Source organism: Strix aluco, chromosome 2 (assembly GCF_031877795.1).
Source record: "Strix aluco isolate bStrAlu1 chromosome 2, bStrAlu1.hap1, whole genome shotgun sequence".
Lineage (NCBI taxonomy): Eukaryota > Metazoa > Chordata > Aves > Strigiformes > Strigidae > Strix > Strix aluco.
This window is the reverse complement of record NC_133932.1, coordinates 78,642,393-78,654,075: the sequence shown is the minus strand read 5'-3', so window position 1 is coordinate 78,654,075 and position 11,683 is coordinate 78,642,393. Positions and strand designations below refer to the sequence as shown.

The 11,683-nt window shown below is 53.6% G+C and overlaps 1 protein-coding gene across 1 annotated transcript; it reads right to left on the bottom strand.

Moving 5' to 3' along the window:
• Positions 1-1,638: 1,638 nt before the first annotated feature.
• Positions 1,639-7,491, bottom strand: LOC141919569 (G-protein coupled receptor 183-like). Its single transcript, XM_074815391.1, has 2 exons — positions 7,304-7,491; positions 1,639-6,503 (listed from the first exon to the last, which is right to left on the bottom strand). The coding sequence occupies exon 2, from the start codon at positions 6,469-6,471 to the stop codon at positions 5,413-5,415; it is 1,059 nt and encodes a 352-aa protein (XP_074671492.1). The 5' UTR covers positions 6,472-6,503; positions 7,304-7,491; the 3' UTR covers positions 1,639-5,412.
• Between the last annotated feature and the right edge of the window lie 4,192 nt (positions 7,492-11,683).

The following is an 11,683-nucleotide window of genomic DNA, read 5'->3' as shown; positions in this document are numbered from 1 at the left end:
TCCCATCTCTCAAACGTGTGTATTTGGAGTACATATACAGTTGCAAAGGCACCCAAATTTGAAAACACTCTGAACTACAAGTCTCATGTTGTAGAGGAGCTGCATCTGAGGAGAAATAAATGCACAGTATTCATTTGAACTAACACAGGTTTTGATACATTGTGCAATTAGTTTCTTGTGTGTCTTCTTCCACAAGAAAAACCTGTGAGATTAACTTTCTTTAATTCACTAGCCATAGTAATAAGTATTTCATATAAATGTGTATAAATACTATTAGGAGAGTCACATGAACACACAAACACTACATGTGTTTATATATATGCACACATATATGCATTTTTTTATATATATATATGTATATATGTGTTTACTTAAAACGTACCGGGTTTGGTTTAATTTTTAGTAGGATTACATTCCTCCTCTGTTTCCATATATAAAGGGATGCTTTGACCACAGAAAGTCCACTTTTAGCTGAAACTCAAAGAGGGTACGTGCTACCAATAGTTGTCAGTCCAAATATAAGACAAGAAACAGATGATGGGAGCAGAGGCACGGTACGACCTGATGAATGGGTGCGACTGGTAAGAATCTCAACAAATTGGTAGTTTAGCTCTTGCCATTTCATTTTTGCCAAAGGAGAGTTTTAAGAGGAAACGAGAAGTTAGGTGGGCTCACACATGTTTGTAGGGGAGTTTCTAAACCTGAATGGTAGCACTGGAAAAAGGAGGAATATACATACTTTAAAAATGGATGAAAAATTCTAGGATCATTGCTGAACCAAAAGCAGGATTTGGCCTTTTGACCAGAGATAAGTAGGGACCATACATGTCATTTAAGATTAGCAAAGGAGAGGACTTGAGGGAGATGAGGAGGTGAAACTGAGCAAAAACTGGGACTTGATAGAGAAAAGGGGCAAAGTAGAAAATAGGCTACAGAGGACAGAAAGAAAAGATCTGCTGAGAGAAAGGGGGCAGGATGTCACATTGCGCTTAGCTCAGTTTTGAAAGAATTCACATAGATTCTGTGTGAAAAATGCAAATATACAATATTGATGGCTAATCTTGTACTGAAAATCCACCCTTTTTTCAGAGTCCGATAGGGGAATCCCTTTGTTTTCTTTGGTCAGTTTTGCATGAGATGGTGCATGTAGCAAGAGAGAAAACAGTGTGATCCCAGCAACACAGCAGCAAAACAAACCCTGGAGTCACGGCGGTATGGGAGAAAGCTGATGTTTCTGGGTTTCTAAGCACAGTTAGTCCTGCCAACCCAACTCTTGCAGCACCCCATCCCAGCTGCAGAGACACCTGCTCCAGAAAGGACGCAGCTCCTCCCAGGTCCCACTGCTTTTCCCATCGAAGGTTTTTTATAAATCCCCATGCCAGGAGAGCACACACCACCTTCCTGGGGATACAAGTGTCCTGCATAAAGGAGGTGGATCAAGAGCTTGGGCTTGTCCCTCGCTGCTTCTGAGCGTTTGCTTTGCCTGCAGAGGGGAGAGGCACATGTGCACCTCTGAGAGGAAAACAGTTGCCCACGTCCCCTGGCTCAAGCAATCACAGAGGGGCTTGTTACTTGGCCATGAGAAGCTTTTATTTTAAGTAGATATGTGCATTTTTACATGACAGTATTTTACTGGCTTACATAGATGGATGTCACAACATGCAATAGCTTCAGTTCAGGACAATTAAAAGCACAGGCTGAAGAGGTTTGTTGTACAGCACAGGGAGTTTACTAACAGGTAATGTGTAACTGCAACCAAGAGCTGTTGTCCCCCAGCACTCTCCTGGAAATCTACGCTCTTAGCTGAAAGCATAAAGTTGGGAACCACTGCTAAGGGAAAAAGGCGGTGCTGTTCGAGCTCCCTGCGCTTCTTTACCATCAAGATACAGCTCATCAGACAGGCGGGTCATCTGCAGAGACCCTGTCTGCGTTCTGCACTCTGTTCGATTGCATGACCTAGTCACCCTTCTGCAGAAGCTCAGGAGATACCTGAAATCCACTGTTAGAGGGCTTTGGGTCACAAGGGCCTTTGAGCTACAAGGGTCACAGCCTGAGTTTGCCAAGAAAATCTCCGTTTGCACCATGTACATATATAATCGGTACAACCGCACACAGGGCTGGTAGTGTGACTGCACAAAGCGTACTCACTGCCCTCAGAAAAAAATGCAATTTTCCTTTCTTAGCAGACAGTGCGGCTACAGACTGCAGCCTGGGCTGAAGCAAGAAGCACCTGCAGGCTGCAGTAGTGCCTCCCCACATGGAAAGCCACCGGGGAGCCCAGGGTGTTTGCCATACGCTTCACAACCATCCTACTTATTACATGCACCACGTCCCTGCGTGGCAGGAGACGCGTGGGGGGTGAGCACCAGCCGCATCTTTTTTTTTTTTTTTTTTCCTTCAGATTCGTGGGCGTATTTTTAACCCCGAGTAAAGGTTTCAACTCCCTCTTTCGGCGGGAACCGGCGTTGCCCCTCTCCTCACTGCGGAGGCTGCGCTGCGCGGAGCGCCCCGCCCGCTGCGCCCCGCAGGCGCTTCCCCCCCCTCCATCCCCCGAGTGTCCCACCCACCCTGGGCAGCAGCCGGGGGGGGGCCTTCAGGGGCGTTCTGGTGTCCGGGGGTACGGCCGAGGGGAGCCGGGAGCCAAACGGGGAGCGATGGCTGTCGCGGGGGGGTGGGGGGGGGGTCGCCCGTGGGGCAAAGCGGGGAGCGGGGAACACGCGTGGCGCCGGGCGGGAGCTGGTTAACGCAAGCGGCGTGCGGGGAGCTCGGATCCGGCGGACGGATGAAGCGTGGAAAAATTGTTATTGTGCCTTTAGACAAAACGCTCTGTATGGTTTCTCTTCGATTTCGGTGAAACGCTCCGTTCCCCAGCAGGCAGGGCGCGCCGCCGGCTGGGTGAGCTGCTCTCGGGTGATACGGGATTCCTTAGGCAGTTCTCCTTTGCCCAGGCTCTCCTGACCCGTCCTGCCCAAGTCCCTTCCTTCTCCAGCTCTTGGGTGCCCTTCAGCTCTCTCCAAAGCAAAGGGCCCCAGGCTGGTGTCAGCCCAGAGGAGAGAGGCAGGATCCCTCCTGCCTGCTGCCATTTTGCAGCACTACACACAGCTGTGCACTTATTTCCTTCTCCAAAGGCTCTTAATGGCAGCAAGAGGATGAAAGGTGGGGATACCTTTGGTAATAAAACACTTTGGAGAAAAACAGAGCCCAACAAGGAGGGAACGAGGCTATGTTTATACTCCGCCTTTTCCAGAGAAGGCTTCAGCACAGATTTGCCTCAGCTGTAGGCTCCAGCCTGGCAGAACATCTCTACGCCTTGGTCTTGAGAAGAAAGGTTGGCCACCGCTGCAGACCTGTGCTCATGTGTTCATGCGGAGGCTCGCTGAGACCAAGAGCTACGTACCACTCCTCTCCTGGCAGCCCCCGCCACAGTCATAGGGGAACTCTTCTTAGCACAAGTAGGTGATGTTAGGGGCAACAGCCACCAGCTGTGGATGGGGAGGTTCCCACTGGGCAGTGGGGCGATGCAGCACAGGAGCCGTCACCTCGGCGGGAGGAGCTGCCTTGCTGGGAGTTTCCAAGCCCTGGCTAGACGAAGCCGTGGCCAGCCTGACATTGTGCCAGCCACGGTCCTGCTCCGAGCAGGCTGTTGGATGAGGTGTTGCAGAGAGGTCCCTTCCAGACAACACTTCTTTAACAAGTTAATAGGGCAGCATAACTGCACAGCAACTATCAGCCTAGCCGAGCTCCTTTAGGGTGTTCAGACCACTGAAATCCTTATATTATTGCATACCAGTTCTTCCTTGCCCGTTGTAACATGCTTTTTAGGACACAGGCTCTCTGCAGGTCAGCACTGAGGTTAGACCTGCTTTGAGGAGGGCTCAGTTTGCCTCCTAAAAGGACCTACTGGAGTCCCTTTCCCACCTGAATTATTTTAGGCATCCACCTTAGCCTTCAGGATGCTACAGTTACCTGTACCCTAAGTAAAACCATTGTCCAAAAGCTCATTCATGCTCATTTAAAACATTAAATGGCTGCATGTGACTATTATTAACTTTCTAGCTATAAAGAAAGGTTATTACCTTAAAGAATGATTTGTATTAATCAAAAGTGTATGTTCATCAGACTTCTTTAGGTTTACTTTTCAGCAAAATAAAGATGCTTTTTTTTCCTCTTCATGTCTCTGTGCCTGTCTCTGTCCCTTCCAGCCTCAAAGAGAAGACCAGCCATCCCAGGAACTGTGAAATCCTATGTGTGTTTTTTTATTGTAGTCCAGTGACTTCAGAAAAGAGCTGAGGAAGTCCCTGCTCCTGCCGACTTTCTCCTCATCACACTGGTTTAAACACCGATGGGAACCCGACGTCTCAGGGCTCCTCCTCTCGCTCTGGCAAGTCACACGTAACCTGCCTTTAGCAAGGCTCTTGGACTTATCAGGGCACTGGGTTCAAGCAAAGGTCAGTCAAGGTCATATAAGGCCACCCTCAGTCCTCGTCCCCTTGTCCCTTTTCCTCCACTCCCTTCAAGTTAAGGAGGGGTGGGACGGTTTCCCAGATGAGCACCCCCAGCGTGGGTTCGCAGCCTTACAGCCAAGCTGTGAGCCAGCCCAGCCCTGGCATCCCCTTCCTGGCAGCGGGTCCTGGGGCGCTGTGGGGCGACCACAGCGCCGTCAGCTGCGAGGGAGGGCACCCTGGGGAAGGCAGCAGCACTCCCAGGAGCTCTGTAGATTCACGTCCTCAACCCTCTCCCTTGAAGAAGGGCTTTTCCAGCAGCTCCCACGTGCCCCGCGCTTACCACTCACCCCGTGCAGCACCTGGGTGCAAGAGCGGGACACCAGGCAGGGGGAGAGCGGAGCTGCTGTTTGTGGGTGTGGGGAAAGAGCTGTAGGTGACTTTCTGCACAGAAGTAACATCTCAGCTTTTTCCTGAAATGCCCTGAGTCTGTGTGCTCCATGCTGGCTGCCCCGAGGCCTGCAGGGATGCTGCCCCAGCACTCCGGGGGCAGCGCAGGGGAAGGGGGCAGAGAGGCAGGGACAGCCTTGGTGGTTACCAGCAGCCACCAGCCCCGCAGAGGACACAGAACAGGCATGGGAGGGCGGCGCAGTGCAGCGCTGGAAAACCCCCAGTTGTGGTTGCCAGCCAGTGTGGTTGCACGAGCTGCCTCCTCTGTGGTTGGGATGAAAATGGGCCACTCTGTGCTCCAGGATGGTGGATCCAGCAGTGGTGAGCACAGAGCCAGGTGTGCAGAGCCAGGTAGGGCTGTGTCCTGGCCAGGCTGGCTTTGCGAGAGCCCTGGCTCCAGGCAGGGGAGCAAGGCAGCCTGTCAGAGGTGCTGGTCCTGCTCTGCAGCCCAGCTCCGGCTCCCGCCATCGGGGATGGTCCATAAGCTGCAGGCCAGAGCGAAAGGAAGGGGATTGTGCCACTAGACAGAGATGGAGCCATGCGGCTGGCTGTTGCTGTTGCTGTCAGAGGGGGTCTTGGCAGTGGAGGAGGTGGCCATTGAGCCGCTGTTCCTGAAGATGCGGAGCAGCCTCCGCTTGTAGCCCCGGAAAGCAAAGAAGTAGATGATGGGGTCGATGCAGCAGTTGAGGTTCATGAATGCCACAGTGACTTGCAGGGACATCTTGAAGGCTTGCTGCTCGTGGCAGGATGGCTGGTAGAGGATCTTCCTGACCATGAACTGGACGATGTTGAGGTGGTAGGGACTGAAGCAGAGCAGGACGGCCAGCAGCACCACCAGTATGACAGTGAAGGCCCGGCGGTGATGCCCGTTCTTCACCGTCAGCGGGTTCTCCTTGGCCGTCTGGCAGAGCTTGAGGTTGATCCTCACGTAGCACACCAAGATGATGCCCACGGGCAGGAAGAAGCCAACTACGCAGGCCCCCAGGAGCAGGTAGGGCAGCTTGGGAATCTCCTCGAAGTTGAAGTACTCCATGCACGTCAGCTTGTCCCCCATCCTCCGCGTCATGGGCCGCAGAAGCAGCGGCGCTGTCTGCAGGAACACCAAGGACCAGATGAGGACGCAGACTCCCCGGGCACGGCTCATCTTCCGGATCCTGCCGGGGTGCCTGGTGCGCACCACGGCGATGTAGCGGTCCACACTTACGCAGGTCATGAAGTAGATGCCCACATACGTGTTCATGTAGAAAATGAAGGCTGTGGCCCGGCAGAACCAGTCCCCAAAGGGCCAGTCGAACTCCAGGATGTAGTAGGCGATCCTGCCCGGCAATGCCAGGGTAAAGAGGGCGTCGGAGAGGGCCAGGTTCACCAGGTAGAGGTCAGTGGAGTTGAGTTTCTTCTTCCTGCGCTGGAAAGTGATGCAGAGGGCCAGGATGTTCCCGCAGGCACCGAACACCAGCAGGGCGGTGTAGAAGAGGGAGAAGGTGACTTTGGCGGAGAAGTGGTGGTTGTGCACGTTGCAGCTGCTCTGGTTGCTGGAGGTGAGGTTGGCGGGCGGGAACACGTCCTCCGCAACAGCCATTTCCGCGGTGCCTCACGAGCTCTTGCCCTCTCCTTTGGAATAAGAACAGACATGAAACTTGCAGCTTATTGATAATGGGAGCGGCACCCATAGGGCTGGCCCTTGCCACGAAGCAAAAAGCCTGTCCCCTGCTCCCTGCCACCCCCATGGCAGCACACAGCTCGAGTCATTTGGAAAAACACATCTTTTGTGATTTCGGTGCGAGCGTCTCAACAAAGGCTGTGACTCATTGTCTTCTTCTTGCCACCCGCTCCTCTTATTTTTGTTTTTTTGCAAGTCCAATCAATACCAGAAAGGGCAGGGGGCTGGGAGGGGGAATCACCTGTCACACAAACAAGGTCCCAGACTCATCTGGTGGCAGCGATGTCATTTATTCATCACCGCAGGGGGAGTGGGGAGTTTCATTGAGAAAATGCCCAGAAAGTGGGGGGGGGGGGGGGGGGGGGGGTCGGGGGGAGTGGTGTGGCTGGGGGGGGGGGCGCCGGGCAGAGGTGACAAGGAGCACCTTTGCAACCCTCGGTCTGGGACCGGAGCAGAAACAAAACTGAATTCAAAGAGGGGAAAAAATCCGAGCCTTCCCCGAAAGCCCCGCGCCCCATGCCCGTCCGAAGCGGGGAGCGGGGAACACCCCAGCACGAAACCCCGGCGCCCCGCACGCCCTCCCGCCGCTCGCCCTGCCTTGGGCCACGGGTCCGCGCCCCCCGCCGGCCCGGGGACAGGGACACTCCCCCCGCCCCGCGGGGCTGCAGCAGCCCCCGGGCTGCGCCCCCCCGCCCGGCCCGGCCGCGGGTCCAGCCGGGGCGGCCGCCGCCCCCCAGCACCCCCCGCTCACCTCTCGCTGCCGCCCTCGGGGCCGCCTCCCGCCGCCGGGCTCCGCTCCGCGGGCGCGCACCAGCCGCGGGGCGGGACGGGACCGACGGGGCGTCCCGGGCACCGCGCTGCTTCCCGCCCCCGACGGCGGGGACACCCGAGGGGCTGCGATGCTCACAGGCACGCTGACAGGCACGAAAGAGAAATCAGGGGCTCCAACCTGGGAGCGGCGGTGCCGCCTCCTCCTCCTCCTCCTCCTCTTCCTCCTCCTCCTCCTCCCGCCCGGTGCTGGGCGGGGGGCGGCGGGCGCGGAGCCTCCCTGCCCGCGCCCGGTTCTCGGGCTGCCGGCCGTGTGAGCGCCTCGGGATTCGCTCACGTTATAAAAGCACCCTGAGGTCTGGGGTTTTTGTTGGTTGTGTTGGTTTGGGTTTTTTTCCTTTTTTCTTTTTCTCTCTTAGGTTTAGTAAAAATGTGTGTTCTTTCTGTGTGTTGGGTTTTTTTTTTTTTTTTCTCGGTGTGTGAGAGGCATTTTGCTGCAGCGGGGGTTATTCTCAGTAGCGGCTGTGCTGGAGAAGATAAATGACTGTACCTGCGCAGCAATCGCTCCCGACATCTGAGCCGACTTTGGGTTTTAATCTGAAAATTTCTGCAAGGATGCAAAATGCAACTGAACAATGAAAACAGCCTGAGCTCTGCTTCACGCGCAGTCCAGAGGGTTCACCCCGGCCACATACACATGGCCATGGCAGCGCTGTGGGACCACGGCACCTTTCCCATCAAGTCAGGACAAATCTCCCGTGGAGTTTACTGTGCCCGTGGCCAGCGCAAGCCACGCTGTGCGTGGCTCCCCAGGCTGTGGTGAAGCCCAGATTTGCCTTCCGTACACACACGGAGAGGCCATCAGGCACGGCTCCTTGAGGCAGGGGCTCACCTGAGTGAAACAAGACAATTTGCCCTTAGTGGAAAAATATTTTCATTAATAGGATGATATATTGTGCGGTGAATGTAGGGCAAAGCCCCTCGTCTCAGCTGGAGCTGTCGGGGCAGGCTCTGTCCCTGCAGGGTGCTGGGCAGTGAAGGGCTCTGATTTACCCCACGGCCCCACGTGGGGTGACTGGCCAGGCCTGGCGTGGCTGGGGAGCCCCTGCGAGCAGGGCAGCCCTGACCACAGCCCGGTGCTGCCGGGGAGGGGGACCCGAGTGTGGGTAACCAGCGCATCTTGCAGCGGAGAGAGACTACTTTCCTCCCCAGCACTTCCCAAAATGTTTGCAGAAGTGCAGCCTGCCCTGTGGCCAGCGGGATGGCCTTCCCCACAGCGGCTATTTACTGGAGACCACTGGGGTTTTCAAATCCCAAGAGGACTTTATGCTTTTTAAATTGGTTTTAGGGGTTTTTTTGGTGGTGGTGTGATGATCATGCTTGTTTTCTTTTTTTCCCCCTCCTAGAAACTCCTAATAAACTAGGAAATTCCCATCACAGGACATTCAGGGTACTACTGAAAAATACTGAGAACAAGAAATGGCAAGTTTCAGATTACAGTAAAGCTAAACTTAAATTTGCCTCCAAGCTAGGAAAGCTCAACCAATTCTTTAATTGCATAATATTTACAATGTTTTACAACATAGTGGCATTAAACTCAATACTGATCTGTGTACTCATGTACAGTGAGTCATTTGTATGGAAATTACACATTGAATGGTATTGCCATGAATTACTACAAATTGAAGGTACCTAGCAAGAGTAATAGGGAAAATTTGCTAACAACCATCTGTTAATGGAGACACTTTTGTCACTTGGGGATTTATATAGCAGGAAGAGAAAGGTCTACTAATGAGAGAATAACTGCTGAGTAAATTATTAAAATATTCCTTAGTAAGATGGGAATTTTCTACATGCACATCTGTCAAGAGTTAAACTCATCAAACTTGTGTGGGGCTCAAATGTTCTTGAGCTGTTTCATCATGACCATGAGAATGCCTGATGGATATAACATCACAGAAGTGCTTTTCCTACAGAAATCCTGAGCCCACATCGGTGAGCAGATCCAGCACTATCCTTTCATTTCCCTAGTGCACTGCATAAAATACAGCTGCGGCTGAAATAAATACTGGTCACCCTGAAGTCAGGGGCCATGTGGCACTGATGGTGGAAGAGCTGACACTTTGCCCATGAAAGGCTCCTGTCTGCCCTCATTATGCTCTCTCACATGAGAGTTTTATCTCCACAGATTAACACCATAAAGGAAATAAATCTGGGATGAAGCTGGGAAAAATTCCATCGCCTTCCAGCCAGGTGCCCACAACACCTCGGGTGGGTTTGCCATCACCAGCACTTGAGACACTGGACAGGGTGTTTTGTGATGCAAATTCATGCCCGGGACTTTCTCTGTGTAGTCAAATGCCCCCTGTACAATCCATCCTGTCCCTCGAGCTCTGTGCTCATGCAGACACTAAAAACGGAGCTACAGATCCCAGAAGGGGAATTACGTGTGGATAACCCAGCAACGCTGGACCCACCACTAACACAAACCCTGGGGATGGGGGTGCTTCTCGTGGGAATCCATGGGAGTGGGAGGGCATCACCTGTGCCAAAGGGAGGCCTGAATAAAGGGGAGCCCAGTGGAGCTCAGCCCCTGAGCGGAGGGTGAGGTCCTTCCCGGGGGGCAGGCACAGAGCAGGTCCGGGGGAACTGGAGGAGGGAGATACCACAAGTGGCATCACCAACCTTGAAAACTGGCGGAAGAGCCCACAGGTCCAGGTGACATTCACGTCCAAGGACTTGGGAATAAGGAGGAGGGAAAACAATGCTCTCTGCCTGATTTTATTTTTCTTTTTGCAATGAAGAAGAAAGGAAGTGGGTTCTTCTTTTGTGCAAAACATGCTCCTGCTCTGCGTGCAGCAGGTGCCGTGCTACAGGAGTGCAACCCAGCTCCACCCGTTTGCACGGCCCCGGTGGCCCCACCAAGCCCAGCGGTGCTGCACCGCACCACGCTGCAGGCAACGGCCCCTTTTGGATGGGGGCACAGGACTGGGGGGACCCCCTTCCCAGCTGGTGGGACCCCAATCCCTGCCTCTGCAATGCTGAGTTAGCTGAAAAGGGACATCCCCCTGGGGCAACGTAGAGAAGCCATGTCAACCCCAGTGTGCAGTCATCTCATTTAAGACATATTGCCCTTTACTGAACCCCGCAGTTGGATAAAACGTGGTGTGGGCTTTGGGGTGTGAGGTTCAACTTCAAAGCTGGGTCCATATTTTCTTCTGCTGTGTCCGCGTTTGCACAAAGCCACTTTTCCTTGGGCCCGTCAGGGAGCAAACAAAGGGTCCCGCACCCTGTGTACCCATCCCAGGGTGAGCAGGAGCTGCTGTCCTGGGGTGTCTTTGCTGCCAGAGACCCAGCCAGGGCTGGGTCATGTGCAAACACTCAGCATGGAGGGTCTCCTTCCTGGCTGTTAGCCACGACGCAATCCCACCTGGGTCCCTGCCAGGCGGCTGCCCCATGCTGCTTGCCTGAGGGTCAATGCCACCCTTCCCAGAGCCAGCTGTTGGGTATTTCGGGGTAGATGTGCACCTCCGAGTCACCACGGCTCTCTCTCCCATCATCATCATTGCAGAGGACATCTCTCCCTGCCATCCCATGAAGGCTCCCTGTAGCCCCTTCTCCCTCCTAGAGGCCTTTGCATAGACATTTCATCCTGACCCAGCAGAAAAGCCAGCCCACAGTTTCTCCGGGGACCATCTCCTTTGGGCCATCAGTTGTAAACCCAGCCATGGCAGTGAGTGTGGCCAGTGAGGAAAGCTTGCAAAGAACCATCAGAGCCATCAGAGCCACGGAGAGCTGGCACCGGGCTTGCTCCAGAGCTTCATCTTCAGGTACGAAGCCATGCTTGGGGTGCTGAGGCTGTTGTTTACACCTGGTGGGGTTTCCCAGAGTTGAGAGATGATTTGGAGCTGGACTTTCTGAAGGCAAGGCAGCATAACAAATGAGGTAACAGCCCCTTCACAGAAAAACAGCAGGAAGTTTGTGCCTCCTCTTTCCATTGTATCATCATCTCTCCCTCTTTCCTTTCCCCATCAACTTCGGTTACTTTTTCTCTCTTCTAGTGCAAAACATTTTCAGGAAGCTTTGGGTTTAGACACAAAAATCTCAAATCCAGTTGCTTTCGGTTTCAATGCAAGAGGCAAGGATTTTCCACAGCTCAGCCCCTGGGTCTCAGGCCACCACTAGCCATCTGGTGGTAGAGCAGAAATTAGGAGAACATCTGATTTTAACATCCACCCATCCATTTGATAACAGCAGCTATGTGGGGAGGACAACATTTGAGAGGATTTAACTCAAGATGATGGGAATTGTAGAGAAAGCAAAATCTGTACCGAGATGCCTACCAATTTGTTACAAAAATTCC